Source organism: Cuculus canorus, chromosome 7 (assembly GCF_017976375.1).
Source record: "Cuculus canorus isolate bCucCan1 chromosome 7, bCucCan1.pri, whole genome shotgun sequence".
NCBI classification, from domain to species: domain Eukaryota; kingdom Metazoa; phylum Chordata; class Aves; order Cuculiformes; family Cuculidae; genus Cuculus; species Cuculus canorus.
Genome location: NC_071407.1, coordinates 35,759,471 through 35,778,441, shown reverse-complemented (window position 1 = coordinate 35,778,441; position 18,971 = coordinate 35,759,471). Strand labels below are relative to the sequence as shown.

Genomic DNA, 18,971 nt, shown 5'->3' with positions numbered 1-18,971 from the left:
GGTGGTTTCTGGTCTCCCACGTAGCAAGTGATAGAACAAGAAGAAATGGCCTCAAGTTGCACCAAGGGAGGTTTAGACCTGGAAGGGTTGTGAAGCACCAGAAGACGCTGCCCAGGGAAGTGGTGGAGTCTCTACCTCATTATTTAAAGGATGTGTGGATGTGGTACCTAGGGACATGGTTTAGTGGTGGACTTGGCATTGTTGGGTTTACAGTTGGATTCAGTGGTCTTTTTGAGCCAATTCTATGATCAACCCCTGTGAGGCCCAGCAGCACCTCCATCCATACTAGAGCAGGACACAGTGTTCTCTGCCACCCATTTCTGTCCTGGGCATGCTGCTGCCAGGCACCCCGTTCTGGGCGTGCAGGTGTGGAACGCCCCAAGTCCTGCAAGGAGCCATCCCCGACAGCAGTTAGGCCGTGTGGGTGACTTGTCTCACCCCATTACATGCCCAGGAAGCCTAGGAAAAGGCAAGGGGTGCTCCTCAGTCTGCTACTCATCTATTCCTCCCACTGCCTGAGCAGCAGAAATGTTGGATAAAGAGATACTCTTCACTCCCCAACAGGCTGGGAAGAGAGAGGGAAGGTCTCCCAGGTGCCATCCAGCCTGGGCAGACAGAGCCCACTACAGCACCCCAGGGAGCAAGCGGTCCCTTTGGGGGAGCTGAGCCGCGGTGCTGCAGGGACTGAGCCTGTTCCAGCAGGATTGTGCAAACTCCAACTCTATTTTTTTTTTTTTTCTGTGACATGAACTTGGTCCAAATCTCCATGGTGCACTTTGCACTTTGATGGTGGTGACCTCATGTGGGCTTCCTCAGCAGTGTTTAAAGTCCAGAGGAGAGGGGACTTGTCGCCTACGCACACCAGCTTGCTCCCACTCCTCCCTGCCTGCACATCTGCCTGGACAAGGGCTCCGGGGCCTTCATCTGAACTGCAGCATGCGGCTGCTTTTTGAGGCAGCAGTTCTGTGCCTGACGCTAGGCTTTGGGCAATCCACTGAGGAAACAACACAGGAGAACACCGGGCACCAGGTGCCACAAGCAGAGTCATCCTATGCAGACTGGGGCATCGAGGCCATCCGGGACAGCTTTGAAACGGTTAATGGCTACTTTGACTCCTTCTTGGAACTGTTGGGGGGGAAGAACGGCGTTTGCCAATACAGATGTCGATATGGTAAGTGAACCTCATTCCTGCTGCCCCTCTCTCCTTGCCCTTTCCCCTCTTTCTCTCTTGTGCGGAAACTCGCAGCACTGTCCTTCCCCAAGCCCAGCTCCTGCCCCTGAGCCCAGCTGTGCTCTGCAAAGAAAGTCACTGCAGGGAGTCACAGCTTCTCTGCCACTGCCAGCACAGCGACGCTGAACCCTCATCTTTCCCTCTCACCAAGAACACACTGATCCTCAAGACACTGTGCTGTGTGCAAGGGGCCAAGAGGAGAGGACATGGCTCCTCCAGGAAAGGCATATAAGTACCTAGGCTACCCCACTGCCTGGTGCACTGGAGGGAAGGACCAGGGTGAGCAGAGAGGCCCTGGAGGGAGGACAAGCAGCCCAGGCAGATCTGACTCAGAAGAGGTTGGTAGCATTGCCAGCGGCCCTAATCTCAGCAACCTTCGGAGTGTCATTGTTCAGCAGTTTTGAGTTGGCCAATACCATGGGAGGAGGGGAGATAACAGGGAGGTAAATGAGACCTGCTGTCACCATGGAGGAAACTTTACTACTCCAGGTGGAACAAGGCAGCACCAACTTGTCTTGGACTTTAGAGTGACGAACCAAAAAGGAAGAGTTTGCTTTGTCCTGGAGGCAGGAAAAGGCAGGGACATCCCAGGGAGTGTGGGCAGGAGGAAAGCGGGCAGAAGGAGCACAGGCAGGGCAAGGGACAAGGCGTGCAGAGGTGCAGATCCCTGTGGTGCAGGTTTGCAGGTGCTGGGTAGAACCACAGGCAAGTACCAGCCATCAACAGCAACCCTGCCGAAACAACTTGTTTGGGAACACTAAGGAGGTTTCCTACAGACTGCATCCATTCCCCAGGCCCCTGCAACTGTTCCCACAGCAGGAACTGTCTTGTGCCGCCTCAGCCTGCCCACCCACAACTGCCCAGCAGCCCTGTCCCTCTGGCTTCATCCCACATCCCTACTGACCTCCTGGGCAAAACATTCGTGAGCACAACCCCTCTCCTTCCTGATTTTCACAGACAGAATCCATGCTTTGGAGGAATCCCACTGACTCAGCTTCAGTCCATAGGCATTCCATTTCTTCCAGCAAAGTGGTCTGCATGCTGCATCACTGTGAGCTGCACAGGGTTGTCTGGGATGCTCCCTGACAGACGGAGTCTTCCCAGGCCAGTGGCAAGGGTGCTGGGAGAAATTCTGCAGGTCTGAGACCCAAGCTCCCTGTCAAGGAGCTGAAGTGGGACCACAAGGAGAGCTTAAAATGAGCCTTGCAGTCATGGGGGTTTGTTTGTTTTGTTTTTAAATAACGTGTATATATCTGCCCTCTCGCTCCTGCCAGCGCTGCTCCCCAGACCTCACGTAAACAGCAAACAGGGAGCATCTCAGCCCGGCAGGGAGCCAGGCACCTGAGCCCGACAGCCCGGCAGGGAGCCAGGCACCTGAGCCCATCCCCTCTCAGCCCAGGAGGGCCACAGCTGCGCCATGGGGCCCATCATCACAGTGTCTGGAGGAGATCCCCATGCACACCACAGCATCACCACAGCACACAGGATGAGGCTGTTCGCTCATTAGACAGCTTGTCGCCAAGCCCACAGAGTGGCAGCCCCATGCTGTGTGTGACAGCCTCCCTTCAGGTCCACATCATGCTCTAAATCCAGAGCAGGAAGGGACCTGTCCGTCTTATGACAAGGACTGAAACCCCTGGTACTGTAGTGTGCCTGAGGCAAGGTTTGGGAAGGCTGATGTTCAGAGGTTGTTTAAGGGAGTCTCAGGGCTCACCAAGTCCTGGAGAAGTCGTTGCTCTTGGGCACATCCCAAGGCTGTTGTGGTCCCTGTCCCTGCTGCCCTTGGCCTTATGCTCTGGGCAGAGGGAAGAGCACCTCCACAAAACGGTGCCTGTCTGCTCCCTGAGAGCATCTTGCATTTCCTAGAAAGGAAAATAAACAAGCAAATCTTTAGCCCTTTTCTTGTCCTCTGCTGGACAACTCATTAATCACTGGCTGAAGGAGGAAACTATCAAAATGCTGCCCACATGCCTCCAAGGGTCTTTCTGGACCCTTCTAGGGCCATTTGTCCATGCTGGTCTCAAGCATTGCAAACTGCAAGTGGAAGGGATGCAGGGACAATCCTAAACCTGGGAGACCCAGTCTGTGCCCAGAAGAATGAATGCAAACCATGTTTACCATATTGCTGCTGAATTACAGCTCGATTGCTTCTTCCCAAGTTTAGAAAGCATAAATTTGTGCTTTCTACATTCCTTCATTTCAGCCAAGGGACACTGATAACAGCTTATTTTGCCACGATAAAGCTCAGGCCTCACCTGTGATCGACACATCCATCTTCGGCTGAGCACGAAGCACTAGGCAGTGCTAGCTGTAAGTCTCTCCTGATCTTTCCGCAGCAAGTGAGGTCTGAAAACAACTTGATGCATAACTCTCTTAAATCAGGACACTAGGCATTTGCCAGCAAATATCTCCTCCTTACAAAATCTCTCTGGGCACCTCGGGGGTGGGGGAAACAGCCTCATCTGGAAATAAATCCCTGGGTAGCTTTCTTCAGCTCTCTGGCCGGGTAGGACTTCAATGGTTTGTCCAGCATTGGTTCTGAGGAGCTTAAGAGGAGGAAGCACATCCAGGCAGTGAGAACAGAGCCTTCAAAGTCAGGCTTTCCAGGAAGGTGCCAAAAGGCTGTGGTTTAAGTAAGGGATACATCTGCCCAAAGCCTGCTCGCCTGGGCAGAGGAATGACAGTGGACCACTCGAAATAGCAAGGAGGCCCGAGACCATTTATTCACCCAGCAACACATTCATTTCCCCCTGCCAGTGCACCAGTACTGCAGTGTCTGAGGTCTCCTGCATCGCCAGCTGGCTGTTTTCCAGTCTCTTGGCACAGCTACAACAGCCTGGAGATATTAAAATGCATCAGGGAAACTCACTTCCCATTAGAAACCCAACTTCAGTTCTCTTTTAAGGCCATGCCGACAAGGCAGTGTCCTGAAATATATCTTCTTCCCAAGAACAGGCTTACTCAGCAATGCTGTCCTTCTACCCACCAGCATTTCTTCTCGGCACGCTGCTGGGCAAGTCCTGCCATGCTTGCAGCAGCCTTCTGGTCCCTCTCCCCAGCCCTGCAGAAGCAGACAGGCACCACGGGCCCCACATGAAACACAGCCAGGGAAAGAGCCAGGGCGAGCCACCAGCTCCTTCCATGACTGTCGTGTGGGCAAGCCATAAATGAGAACCAGGGCTCTGGAAGGATCCTCATGGAAAGCTGGGAACGCCTATTATTTCCACTTTGCTTTTGTTTTCCTGTTAGCTAGAAAATGAGATGTGGGAGAGAGGTTAAATGTGGTATCTTGAACTTTATCTTGCTGAGAAAGAGTTCACAAAGGGGCACTTTGCAAATGATTAAGCTTTGTTTTTCAGAGAGGAGAGGGGCAGGCTTCCTACAAGGGCTCATCTTGAAGGCAGTTCAATGTTTTGCTGATCACTGCAATTCTCATATGAGATTTTTTGTCCTCAGGACAACTTTCTCAGACATTATAATAGCTGTAACTTCAGCTTAATGTAAGGTTTTCACTGGAAACTCAGTTATCTCCCTATCCTTGACAGTCTCATGCTACTCTGACTTTCCACCTTACCCCATTAATTGACAATGCGCTGCAGGAACAGAAGTTACTGTCAATATAATGAGCAAGTCATTAAAATTTGACCCCATCCTGCAAAATCCACCTTGGATTTTGAACTTTCCTGTGTCTCCTGCTTCAGTTCGGGAACATTTGAATCCTGAGTCCCAGTTCTCATCCTCTTCCAAAAGAGCAACCAGTGTGAATTGCACCGAGACTAGGGTGCAGCCCCCCTCTCGTTATAGTGCTTGGGAGCCTTTGGTTATAGATTCAGCCCATATAGAGACAATTCCTTCTCTCGATAGCAAACCATCATAATGTGCAGTGTGTCATATGAACTCAGAAGTTACCTTACCTCACTGTACAGCAAAGGGCTTGAGTTCTGTTTTCGTGTAAAAGCGATCCTATGATGAGTGTGCTGCAGCCAACTGATTTATGCTCTTTGTTAACTCAGCTCTACCTGCTCAAAATGACAATGTTTTCTGCACTAGAAAATTCCACCTGAGTATGGAGCAGATCTGATCTATTCAAAAGGAATCAAAAAGGTAGAAATGCAGTAGTAACTGCCATACTGAGGAATACCTTATCTCATAAATGCCATCACCTGGTGGTAATGTCAACCTAAGAGCTTTATCTTGGCTCACAAACAACTATATCCTTGGTCCACACTGCATGGTTGGAGAAAATTGGCTACTGGTTACTCACAGCTGGACAGGATTTCATTCAGTTATTTGGTGCAAATCAAATTGTTTGTTTAAACAAAACCACTCCGGCAATTTTTAATTTAGAAGTTAAGGGAACATTCCTATGAAAGATCTATTAGGGCATCTGGCTGTGAGGTCTTCTCAGGAATGCAGCAGGTTTGTGGCCATATTAGTCCCTGGTACTTGTCAGAAAAAAGGGGTCTTGAATGATTATCAAGCGCTGACAAAGAGAAAGCAGTGGAAATGCATTTTAAAAGAACTCAACCCTGCCTGAAGGATTAAATTAGATCTATTTTATGCCTATATAAATTTTCCAGCAGTGCTCAGGGAAGCATAAATTTAACCCTGGAGACAACGGACTTAGAGAGGCTCAGCTCACTCATTGTTGGAGCATTCACACAGCATACAAAGTTTTCCTAGAGCAGGGTACAAATGTCTCCGTTTAACACCTCACCTGCATTTGACATCCCCCTTTCACAAGCGTGTCTAGGCAGAAACCGAACAAGCACTGACAACACATCAAGGGACAGCACAGAGAAACACAACTATGTGAGGGGCAGTCTCCATGACCTCTCCAGGGCAGAATCCTCCTCTGGCTGTAATCAAGTTCCTTGCACAACGGGGTCAAGGCACAGAAGCAGCCTGGCAGCTCATCCTCCCCAGACAGGAGGTGTTGGGTTGGGTGGAGGTGCGAGTTGAGGAAGGGATGAGAGAAAGAGAACTACACCAATCTTTCTACATGGACAGCTTCCATCCCAGTCCTGGGTGCCTGCCCTTCAAACACAGAGCGTTCTGTCAGCCACATACGGAGCCCAAGGATGGGCCGGCAGGCAGAGAGGAGGGTTTGCTCACTTTCAAAGCAAAGCTGAATAGATGAAATTGCTGCTGAAGCTACTGTTAGCTGATTGTCTGCTGGACTCGTCCAACATTGGGGAAACAATTGTTCGCAGAGGAAATTCTTACCCCTCTATGCATACTAAGAAGCGTAGGAAAGGGAGGGCAGGGAAAAAGGGAAAGAAACTACTTGTGAAACATGGCAGTGCATCACCATGCAGAGAAAACAGATCAAGATGACCAAGCAAAATCAGACATGCAATGTTGCCGAGATCCATAGCTCACCACACTCTGAATGAACTGAGGATGGAAAGAAATCCCCTTGCTGACTCAGGAGGTTAGCTAGTAGCTTACTGGAGGAGTTAAAAACACAATGGGGTAACCACAGCTGTGTAGAGGTCTCAGAAAGCATGTGAAAAAGCTCCTAGGAGGTTTGAGATGTCTGGGGCACTAAGCTGTAGCATGGAAGGCTGCTCAAATGTGAAGCCCCGGGGTGCCAAGAGGGACTTGCCCATTTTTAAGAGCTGGAGAGAATCCCAGACCTAGGGACTGGACTCAGACCAGTTTAAACATTTGAGAATTGCTGGGGACCCAGTTCACACACAACACAGTACTCCAGTGGCCGTGCCAGAGGAAGCATGAACTAAGTCAGGCTCTAGAGCATTGCCAGACCTGAGAGTGGGGCCAGTGACTCAACCAGCTCTAGTACCCCTGGAGAGGAAGGAACAAAGCGTTTGGGGTTGCAGACCAGAGATGGGCTGCCTGACACTCCTTGCTTTTTGGTGCTCCTCTTGGGAAGATCAGCTTTCCTAACATTTTTCCTTTTTTTCTCAGGGAAGGCTCCAATGCCGCGACCTCACTACAAACCCCAAGAACCCAACGGCTGTAGCTCCTATTTTCTGGGGCTCAAGGTACCCGAAAGTGTATGTACTGCCATGCACACCACTCCCATATGGTGCAAATCACTGATAAGTGTAACCAGCTGATAATATGGGTGAGAGAAAAGGCTTAACTGTCAGTCAGGCAGCATTAAGATCTCAGCTGCTGGCAGGGAATCACGTAGACAGGAGCTGCGTGTTGCTGCAGGTCTGGCTGTTGCTCCAGCTGTCTCAGCAGGTACCAAAAGAATGAGTTTCTTGAACAGCTTTGCAACAGAAGAAGAAAGAGGGGTGTCTGGCCAAGCAGAGCACTAGTGTAGAGAAACACATTTTTATCAACACCCTAATGAATCCCATGCCCTTGCGATAGGACAGAGAACACATTCAGTGCTGGGCAGCTCAGTGCCATGGCATAATAGGCAAACAACAGTACTTGAAGTCATTCTCCCTGTCTGGCCCTTCATCCCCTCCCCTCTGCCAAGCACTGAAACAAACCTGCAGGTTTTAAGACTGCACGCACTCGTTATTTAAAAGGCAACTAATGAAATCATATTTGAATAACCAGGAAAAGCATTCCCAGAGGCTTCAAGAGCGGGAATTACTATTTAGCTCATGCACTACTGCTGCCCATGCAGGCTGCAGCAATCATGCAGATTCGTGCGCTGGAAAACCCTTCCTTTACAGCCCATTTTTCATGTCAGATTAGTTCCTTAAACTACATTTCATTGCAAACCTTCTGGGCATTTTTGCGGTATCTCCTCCCTATGCAAGCAGTCATGAGCACTGAGGGCAATGAAGTAAGAAACTCATCTCCTAAATATTACCTGAGGAGGGGCAAAAAGAGGAAGAATTTATGGCAAGATAATGAGGCCAGCCTCTCCAGGAGACCGGCCTCCTGCCCCATCACCTCCCAGGTCATTAGCTAAGCTTGCTGTTTACCTCCAAGCAAGCAGAACTCTCCCGTCCAAGCTTTTATCTGTCCTTGGCCTTGCAAGCAGAAATAAGGCATTAATGACACAGAGCAGATTTATTGAAAGCAGGACTTGTCAGGTGGGGGAAAATGAAGAAAGAGAAAAGGGGTCTTTGCCACTGCTGGCAAAGCTCTCCAGTGAGCTCTGACAAACCAGAACTAGCAAAGAGTCATGGAAGGGCTGTTCTCTATCTCTCTACCAGAACTCAATCCCCTGTGACAGACTGGGAATGTGGTCTGTCCTGCATAAGGCCTGCACTACTGTCACCACTTTCTCTACACAGTGAGAGAGAAGCACGTTCTCCTTTCTGGTGCCCCAGCTATTGGGGGTAGCTTCTGGCAAAGAAGCCAGCTAGGCTCTGCAAACCTCACCCAGTTCCAGCTCTTTGAGCCCAAGGCCAGAAGGCAGCAAAGGGACACTTCTTATCTCTCTTTCCACAGCTGGATTTGGGCATCCCTGCCATGACCAAGTGCTGTAACCAGCTGGACGTTTGTTATGACACCTGTGGGGCCAACAAATACCGCTGCGACGCCAAGTTCCGCTGGTGCCTTCACTCCATCTGCTCTGACCTCAAGCGCAGCCTTGGGTTCGTCTCCAAGGTGGAAGGTAGGCTTCCTGGCTTGTGTCCCCTGCAGAGGAAAGAAGCAATGGCATGAGTGGAGAGTGCACGCAGGGAGGCCTTTTCTTGCCAAAAGAAACACGGATTTGCAGTAGGGAGCAGCACTTCTGTCCTGTGCTTGTCACAGATAGGTCATTAATTTATTTACCTTTGGAAAACATTACAAAACACATGTGGAAAGAAGGAAAAAAACCCACAACTTTAGAAGCAGTTCCTTCAACCTTTGGATGCCCTCCCTGAGAGTTCAAACACCTTCATGGAAGATCAAAAGGCCTTCCAGAGCCCGTAAGCCACACACTGAAACCTGGACGTGGTCAAGGGTCAATAAATTGGGAGAGCTGAGGACAGGGCTCTCTGGGATCTGGTTCACAGATAAGAGATCGCGATGGCACCAGGGACACACCACAACATGGGTGGTGGCTGAGCCATTGCAGGGGGATCCAGATTGTCCTAACAAAATTCTACTGAAGTGTCAGCAGCTCCAGATCCACTCTGGTTTTGCCTAATTTTAAAATCCTCAGTTTGAGAAGAGTTTTTGGCAAAGGCTGTGTTTAGTAATCTCTGTGAACACTACGCATGTGCCTATGTAACCTTCCCTAGTAATCTGTGTGGCAGTAAGGAGGACAGGCAGAGGCAAGACCCCACAGAGGCAGGACACTGAAACAGTTCCAGATATTTACAGGAGCTCTGGTCTGAAAACCTGGCAAAGCCCTTGAGAACAGCCCATTCCCAAACCCGAATAGAACCGGTGGTGCTGCTGGGTTTGTTCCAGCTGACTGCAGCAAGCCACCTCTGGTTTGTCCCAGCTGCCATACCCTGATGTGAGTTGCAGTTAAATACACATTTGTTTTCCAAAGCTGCAGCGTGATTAGGACACATGGGCAAGTCTGCATGACTCCAGCACTAGTGCAGATGGCTTTCTACCTTGTCACAGATAAGAGTTCGGAAAGAGTGCCCAGGCCAGCAATAGAAAACTTGCTCAACTGAAATAAAATTCACTTGTAGCCCAGAAGGCAAACCATATCCTTGGTGGCATCAGAAGAAGCGTGGCCAGTCAAGGGAGGGGATTCTGCCCCTCTATTCCTCTTCTGTGAGACCTCACCTGGCATATTGTGTCCAGTTCTGGAATCCTCAACATGAGAAGGATATGGAACAGGTCCAGAGGAGGGCTACAGCTCAGAGGGTTGGAGCACCTCCCATACAAGGACAGGCTGAGAGGGTTGAGGTTGTTCAGCCTGGAGAAGAGAAGGCTTCTAAGAGACCTTAGAGAGACCTTCCAGTACCTGAAGGCGGCTCCAAGAGAGCTAGGGAGGGACTTTTTAACAAAAGCCTGTAGTGACAGGGTGAAGGGGAATGGCTATAAATTGGAGAGAGGAAGATTTAGACTAGACATAAGGAAGGATTTCTTCAGTATGAGAATGGTGAGGGACTGGAACAGGTTGCTCAGGGAAGTTGTGGCTGCCCCATTCCTGGAGGTGTTCAAGGCCAGGTTGGATGGGTCTTGGGCAGCCTGATCTAGTGGGAGGTGTCCCTGCCCATGGCAGGGGGTTGGAACTGGATGATCTTGAAGGTCCCTTCCAACCCAAACCATTCTATGATTCTATGATTCTCTAAGTGTCACAGGCCAAGTACAGTCATTCACAGTCACCCTAATCTACAGGTCCTTGTGCTGCCAACCTCTTCCTACTCTCCAGTTTCCCCCCTGCCAATTTTTCAGATCCAGCCTTTTTCCTTTTTGGGCTCCAATAGACAGGCCCTAAGGTGGAGAAGTGCCCGCACTTCTTGGCTGAGCCAAGCCGACTCTGCCTACAGACAACTGGGATAAGACTCCTCCAGCATCTCTGGCTTGATTGCCACCAGAGGCACAAGCGTTGCTAACAGGAACAGCCTTTGAGCCATCCTCTCCTCTGCCTTGTGCTCTACACCTGCCAACTCCTGTCTTCAGGGCTGCTCTGAGTAGCTCCTGTCACACAGTTCTCCTCCTCCTCCACCACCATCTTAGCTCTTATCTGGGATTCTTTCCACTGAGTCATCTAGTGTTTGGAGAAAGCAAGCAGGGAAAAAGCAGCTGCACTCCCTTCATGTGGGCACAACTATCCCAGCAGCAGCAGTGCCAGCTAACCAAAACCTCCTGACTCACCACGACCTCTCCAACTGAGCAGACTCCTAAAAGGAGAGTGAAGAAGTCAGAGGCAGGGCTTTCTCAAATCTATTACACATACAGCAATTAGCGTCAGTGCCAGTGAGCAACCCCTAAATGACCTGGTATTAGCCTATTTATTTATTGACAAGCAGTTTTGGCCTTGTTTTATGGGAAGAGAAGGGGCTAGCAGTCAGGCAGATTGCATCAACAGCTCCACTGTTACAACTGCAGTGCTGTTTTTCACGTTGGTTGGCATTTTGTAACTCCACCAAAGCAGAAATGGTTGGTTAGTAGTAGCTAGAGGCAACTGCAGAGAGAGGGAGCTGGGAAAGACAGTGCTGTGGAGGTCTTCCGGGAGATCTGCTTGGCAAACGGTGCTATTTACAGTGCTCCAAATGATCCATCAGCCAGAAAAGAATCATAGAATCATAGAATCACCAGGTTGGAAAGGACCCACTGGATCATCAAGTCCAACCATTCCCAACACTCCCTTAAACCATGTCCCTAAGCACTTCATCAACCCGTTCCTTAAACACCTCCAGGGAAGGCGACTCGACCCCCTCCCTGGGCAGCCTCTGCCAGTGCCCAATGACTCTTTCTGTGAAGAATTTTTTTCTGATATCCAACCTGAACCTCCCCTGGCGGAGCTTCAGGCCATTCCCCCTTGTCCTGTCCTCAGTCACTTGGGAGAAGAGCCCAGCTCCCTCCTCTCCACAACCTCCTTTCAGGTAGTTGTAGAGAGTAATAAGGTCTCCACTCAGCTCCTCTTCTCAAGGCTAAACAACCCCAGCTCCCTCAGCCGCTCCTCGTAAGACTTGTTCTCCAGCCCCTCACCAGCTTTGTTGCTCTTCTCTGGACACGCTCCAGAGCCTCAACATCCTTCTTGTGGTGAGGGGTCCAGAACTGAACACAGTATTCGAGGTGTGGTCTCACCAGTGCCGAGTACAGAGGGAGAATCACCTCCCTGGACCTGCTGGTCACACCGTTTCTGATCCAAGCCAAGATGCCATTGGCCTTCTTGGCCATCTGGGCACACTGCTGGCTCATGTTCAGTCGTCTGTCAACCATTACCCCCAGGTCATTCTCCTCCGCGCAGCTCTCCAGCCACTCTTCCCCCAGTCTGTAGCACTGCATAGGGTTGTTGTGCCCCAAGTGCAGGACCATCCCCAGCTGTTTATAGAAGAGCTCGTCAGCTGCCTCCTCTTGGCTGGGTGGTCTGTAGCAGACTCCCGTCACAATGTCTGCCTTCTTGTGGGCTCCTCTGATTTTAACCCATAAGTACTCAGTCTCTTCCTTACCGTAATCCAGCTCACGGGTATCAAAGCACTCCTTAACATAGAGGGCTACCCCGCCTCCTTTTCTACCCTTCCTGTCCCGCCTGAAGAGTTTATATCCCAACATAGCTGTACTCCAGTTATATGAGTCATCCCACCACGTTTCCGTGATGCCAATGACATCACGGGCACCTTGCCCTACAACAGCTTCCAGCTCCTCCTTCTTATTGCCCATGCTGCGTGCATTGGTGTAAATGCACGTCAGCTGGGCTGATGAACCTTCAGCCCTCATAAAGGGCACAGAGTTCATTCCCAATTGACTGGTCCTTGGAATAACTAACTCCATAGTTCCAGTTTCATTCTTGTGGTCCCCAGCTGTACTCGCCCCCTCTTGCTCTGTGGTGGTGTGCTGGTGGTCCACCCCAGCACACCATATCTCAGTCGCTGGAGTCCCACTTCCAGGCTCACTCCCAACTAGCCTGGTCTCCTCCCCCTCCCCCTTCACATCTAGTTTAAAGCTTTATTTAAGAGCCTAACTAGATTTTTAGAAAGTACTTTAGTCCCCCTTGGAGACAAGCGTGTCCCATCCCTGGTAACAAAGCCTGGGGTGCGTGGGTCACTCCATGATCAAAGAATCCAAAGCCTCTCTCCTCACACCAGGCTCGGAGCCAGGCATTAAACAGCTGTTTGCCCTTGACCTCCTGTTCCTTATTCCTCAGTGTTGGGATGGAACTAAACACCACTTGTGCTCCAGAGCCCTCCATCATTCTCCCTAAAGCCCTGAAGTCTCTTTTGATGGCTTTCAGCTTTCTGCGCTGTAAGCCATCATGGCCTGTTTGAAATACCAGCAGGGGGTAATAATCCGTTTCCTTCACCATGGAAGGAAGTTTTCTAGTGACATCCTTCACTGACGCCCCCGGTAAGCAGCAGACCTCCCTGTGGAGCGGGTCCGCTCTGCAGATGGGTCCCTCCACTCCTTTTAGAAGGGAATCCCCTGGAACAATCACTCTCCTCTTTTTATTAACAGAGGATGTTTTTAAGGTCCTCTGAGGATGCCTGAGCCTAGGGAATGTTTCTAGGCTGTGGGAGCCATCTTCTTCTTCCCTGGGCATAGGTTCTACCTGCAGCGCTTCGTATTTATTTTTGAGGGCGATTTGGGGGTTTGTTGTCTGGGTGGGGGGAGCAGCTTTCCTGCGCCGGACAGGGACTCGCTGCCATTCCCCATCTCTTGTTCCCCAGCCTTACAGTTTGTGGGACGGAGCTGCTTAGCCACACTGGCTCCAGCAGCCTGCTGAGTTTGGGAGAGGGCGCTGCTCCAAAGATCTATTTCCCTCTCACATTCCCTGATGGTCCGTAACCTATTTACTTCCTCCCTCAGCTCTGCCGCCATGCGAAGGAGTTCCCTCACGCGAGCACAGCTCCCACCAGTGTAGCGGTACCAGAGGCGTGAGCTGCTGTGGGAGGGGGCACTGCCTGCAGCCCGGGCTCTGCGGAGCTGCACGGACCCACTGCGGCTCTGTCTGGGGGTCAACAGCCATCCTGTTCGCTGCGGCACCCGGAGCAGTTTTAACCTTCTGCCTGGTAGCCACCATGGCCCACGGCCCCGTCTGAGCAGCCACCAGCCTCTCCCTGAGCCCTTTCTGCTCACCCTGCCCGCTCCAACTGCCCCTTTGTACTAAGGTGCCGCGCTCCCAGGGGACCGTTTAAATCCCCCGCGGGACCCGCCGGGACCGCCCCCTCCCGTCAGGCCCCCTGTCAGGAGCCGAGCGCCGCTCGGGTTTTCCAAGGCTTTTCCCGTCTCAGGGAAGTGCCCCACCGCCTCAGATGGCCCCCGCACCGCAGCACTCACCGTCCTGCTGCTGGATGCCGCCGAAAAAGCCAGGGAGAGGCAGGAAAGGAGTCTGGCCCTAGAGAGTTAGTGCCAGATTGGTGCCGCCCAGGGAGAAAGGAGCCTCCAGTTCATAGGAGGGCCATACGCAGAGAGGCTGAGACAGCCCATGCTGCCAGCTGTGAATAGCACCCAGCTCCGTGCGGGACACAATCACAGAATCACCAGGTTGGAAAGGACCCACTGGATCATCAAGTCCAACCATTCCTAACACTCCCTAAACCATGTCCCTCAGCACTTCATCCACCCCTTCCTTAAACACCTCCAGGGAAGGCGACTCGACCCCCTCCCTGGGCAGCTGTTCCAGTGCCCAATGACTCTTTCTGTGAGAATTTTTTTCTGATATCCAACCTGACCCTCCCCTGACGGAGCTTCAGGCCATTCCCTCTTGTCCTGTCCCCTGTCACTTGGGAGAGGAGCCCAGCTCCCTCCTCTCCACAACCTCCTTTCAGGTAGTTGTAGAGAGCAATAAGGTCTCCCCTCAGCCTCCTCTTCTCCAGGCTAAACAACCCCAGCTCTCTCAGCCGCTCCTCGTAAGACTTGTTCTCCAGCCCCTTCACCAGCTTCGTCGCTCTCCTCTGGACACGCTCCAGAGCCTCAACATCCTTCTTGTGGTGAGGGGTCCAGAACTGAACACAGTATTCGAGGTGCGGTCTCACCAGTGCCAAGTACAGAGGGAGAATAACCTCCCTGGACATGCTGGTCACACCGTTTCTGATCCAAGCCAAGATGCCATTGGCCTTCTTGGCCACCTGGGCACACTGCTGGCTCATGTTCAGTCGGCTGTCAACCAGCACCCCCAGGTCCTTCTCTTCCATGCAGCTCTCCAGCCACTCTTTCCCCAGTCTGTAGCACTGCATGGGGTTGTTGTGCCCCAAGTGCAGGACCCGGCATTTGGCCTTATTAAACCTCATCCCATTGGTCTCGGCCCAGCAGTCCAGCCTGTTCAGATCCCTTTGCAGAGCCTCCCTACCCTCCAGCAGATCCACACTTCCATCCAGCTTGGTGTGATCCGCAAACTTGCTGAGGGTGCACTCAATACCTTCATCCAGGTCATTGATAAAGACATTGAACAGGGCTGGACCCAGTACTGAGCCCTGAAGAACCCCACTTGTAACTGGCCTCCACTTGTAACTGGACTCAGGCTGGAGCACTTCTACCCAGCCCTCAGACAGTCCTGAGTGCCTGCTACTTACCTGCCTGACCTTTTCCTTCTCTGCAGCTTGTGAATCCATTGCAGATACCGTGTTCAACACCGTCTGGACCCTGGGCTGCCGGCCCTTCATGAACAGCCAGAGGAGCGCCTGCATTTGCAATGAGGAAGAACGAGATGAATTGTGAAGAGCAGCAGCTGCCCCGGCTCCAGGAGCCTGCAGCCAAGCATCCCCTCTCAGCTATGACACTTGAGCACAGTGATTTCTGTCAGCCCTCTGGCCTAGCGCAGGATGGGGGGACCTATGCCAACCAACACACATCAACTACAGCTTTTGGGCAGAGGGCTGTGAAAGCGGAGACAGCCTGTGAGTACTGGGCAGTGATGCCTGCTGTCCGCCACAGATGCAGCTCAACAGCCATACCCCTTTCCAAGTCCATCACTCTGAATGATCTGACGCCAATTTTCTCTACAGACTGATGAGGAGAGGGGAGCAGGATGCAGTGCCAGTTATAAACAAGGGCCTTCACTTGTTTGTTGGCCTTAGACCTATGTGCATTAGCTCCTCCTACCCCTTAACTCCCTAATTTGCATTGGGCTTCTAGAGCCCCTGAAAATCCTAGTTCGTGGACACATTATTTGTGCTTTTCCACCACTGGTTACAGACTGAAGAGGGGTAATTTGCTTTCAGTATGTGGCTCACACCCATCCCTGGTATTTTCCATCCTGTCATTGTGCACCCCGACAACCCTGCTTATTTAAATACTTGGTGGACTGAAACCTGATTTAACATTCAGGGATTTGGTAAGCACGAGAAAGACTTCAGGAGTTTGTGTTACAGGCACAACTCATGTCTGGGCAGAAGGGGACCAAAGCCCATTGTGTCTGAGATGTGGAATCACTGCCTTCTCCCACAGTTTCAGGAGAAGAAGGTGCTTTTCTTTTGTGGTGTCATCCAGATCTATTTAATTATTTTCCTCCTGTATCATTTAACAACGCTGTTCCCTTAGGATTCCATTTTACACAAAATGGCTGGGTATACACCTCCATCTTTTGCACAAGGGAAACAAGAGGCTCACACTTGCCTTTTGGAGGAGATATTAAAAATCCTGGAGGCTTATTTGTCGGGTGGCAGGGTTTACGTGATGCCTCCATGAGGCAGAGACACTGCCAGCTGGGGAGATCAGCCACCCTAGACGGCATTCTTCCTACAACGTGGTTAATACTTCCATCTGCTATTGAGAGCCTTTATTGCATGCAAAATTAGGATGTAAGTGATACATGGAATTTCACCAACATGTAACATTTGCAGACAGCTTTCATCTGTGTTTCTCGTTGAAAAGAAGTTGCTACTGGCTGTGTGCGCCATGCCACATCAATACTTTAGCATCATCTGCAAACATATTTATGGTTATGTTCCTCCATCTGCCAGAGAAAAGTTAGAGCTGCAGCAGGGCGATTTGACAAGAATGGAAGTTTGTGTTTGTGTATTAATGCATGCATGGAGCTATAAAGTATTTAAGCCCCACATTCTTGTACTTGCTAGTCATTGTTTTACGGTGAACAGCAATGAGATATTCATTGCCCTAAACAGATTGAAACGAGACCACACTGGTATTAATGCCAGGAAAATTAAGTGACAGCATGAGGGGTACTGGGCTGTTTTCTGTTAAGGAGAACCTTAATTTACACCTATTAGATGCCGCAATGTCCATTCCTAGCTGTGTTAACACCACTGCACGAATGCTGCATTGCCAAGGTTCATTGCAGTGTGCGTCTATCAGAGAGCATGAGGCTGGACAGGCAGTCTGATCAGCTGGCTAAGAAACATGTGGTTTTGGCTAGGGATGGGAAGGAAGTATTCCTTGTTCCAGACATTTGCTAAACTTTCTGTTTTGTTGGTGAAATGGTGCCTGTTGCTGGTTTTAAATGTAAGCATACTCTTACGATTAAAAGGTAAAACTGAAAAAAAAAAAAGAAAATTTATCTTGTCTACGCTCAACAGCCAACTTGTTGGCAAATATCTTAAAGCATTTTATATTTCAGGCAGCATCAGGTTAATGCCAGGCCAAGCAACTGATGACAGGTGATATACACTGGAGAAACCGAAGGGTTCTGAACAAAATCTCTCTATCCACACACTGACGTTTTGGAGACACCACTAACATAAATCATAATTTCTTCACCCTTTCAGTCCACCGTTCATCTCCAAACACTGCAGACTGCTGCAGGTGGGGCAGCTACTGAATATCCACTACAAAGCTCAGCTGTGGCATTCCGAAAAAAACCCATGAGCAGTTCTAAAAGGAAATTTTTTAACCTTCAAGTGGTGGCAGTTTCTCAAGAAACCAGCACATAATCCTGCATAGGAGAAAAGCAACGTATGAACTAGAGAAAAACGTCTGCATCCCAACCAAAAGCTGCTTCCCCTCTGTGCTGCTCCTGCCACTCGGTGGTGTACAGCTGCTGATCATGGGACTTGGCACGTCACTGCACAAACCCTGGGTCATCTTCCTCTTCACCCTGCTCTGAACAGGAAGCAGACACTGTGCTCACCCAATGGCTTCCTGTGTATTGGCAGGATTATTTGCAGCTCTTGCTGATGTTCAACACGTTTGGCCAGTGTGTCCTCTTCCTAGTAACAGTTCCCCAGACAGCAATCTCTGTGTCTCTGCTGAGGACACAAAAGCAGGGGCTAGGACATCAGGTAGTAGGTGTTTACTCCTGGACATCCAACATTCAAACATTCACTTTACATCCTAAGAGAGAATGAAGTGGCACCAGCCAGAACACCAAGCGCAAAGCAGCCCAGAACTACGGCTGGCAGTGCTGGTTGGACTCTTGGGAGCACTCGTCAAGCACAGTGCCGTCTCACACATGCAGTGCCTGCTCAGGCAGCACATGTAGCTTCCACTCTGTGGCGTGGCCGATTAAATTAAACAAACAAACCCCTTGGCTCTCAGATGAGTTTGGCCTTTTGATTTCATGTCCAGGCTGCAATGCTGAAAAAGAAGACAGATGGAAGGAAGAGGTCAAAACTGGGGAGCACTAAAAGACTTTGAAAAATGGTTTCATTTGTGCCTAGGAGCCATCCCCTCTACATCAGAGGAGGTATGGACATACGGCAGTGGCAGACAGCAGACTTTCTATCCTGCTGGCAGGGCAAACGCAACATCTTTGCAGACTACTCGATTCACACAGCCACACAGCGCAGCAAAGAGCCCTCCTCCTTGCTCTCCCAGATTATATAACTAAAATCCTGCACAGCAGAAAGGCTCCTTCGTAGGACTTTGTCAGGAAGACCCAAATAATGTCCACAACAACTGAAAGAAGTCAGGAAATGAGCCTCTCCATCCACCAATCCTCCCATGTCCCTTTCACACCAACAAAACACACCAGTTGCCTCTCTGGGAGGCACCAGCTAATTAATTTCATTTCCCAGTTCTTGTTTATCAAAACAAGTATATTTAGCAGGGGCTGCCTGAACAAAGAAGTGACAGCAAGAAATTGCCCAAGCGGTCTTAGTGTAGCCATGAATCAGCAGAAGCAGGAGACATACAGCAACACAAGGAGGAGGCTTTTTCATTTCCTAATCTTTCACGTACCATTAGATAACACATGGAAAGTATCTTTCCACTTATACCTACTTATCATCATAGAAACATTTTCATTTATCCTCTCACACATGCACACATATTCCCAAACTGGAAAAGCAGC

The 18,971-nt window shown here is 50.4% G+C and overlaps 1 protein-coding gene across 2 annotated transcripts; it reads left to right on the top strand.

The window, feature by feature from the left end:
- Positions 1–785: 785 nt before the first annotated feature.
- On the top strand, positions 786–18,490 carry PLA2G12B (phospholipase A2 group XIIB). 2 transcript variants are annotated; one of them, XM_054072137.1, is made up of 4 exons: positions 786–1,171; positions 7,163–7,239; positions 8,618–8,783; positions 15,324–18,490. In XM_054072137.1, exons 1-4 carry the CDS (start codon positions 787–789, stop codon positions 15,440–15,442), a joined length of 747 nt encoding a protein of 248 aa, XP_053928112.1. In that variant the 5' UTR covers position 786; the 3' UTR covers positions 15,443–18,490. The 2 variants fall into 2 exon arrangements, with proteins under 2 accessions (XP_053928112.1, XP_009564905.1); XM_009566610.2 differs by having other exon boundaries at positions 800–1,171; positions 7,163–7,251; positions 15,324–17,239.
- Positions 18,491–18,971: the final 481 nt, after the last annotated feature.

Bases quoted from the DNA above. Each gene is read 5' to 3' on its own strand.
- PLA2G12B (XM_054072137.1), top strand. From the start codon at position 787: ATGGTGGTGACCTCATGTGGGCTTCCTCAGCAGTGTTTAAAGTCCAGA. The intron at 1,172-7,162 runs GTAAGTGAACCT...TTTTTTTCTCAG, and splicing joins CCAATACAGATGTCGATATG to GGAAGGCTCCAATGCCGCGA. The intron at 7,240-8,617 runs GTACCCGAAAGT...CTCTTTCCACAG, and splicing joins CCTATTTTCTGGGGCTCAAG to CTGGATTTGGGCATCCCTGC.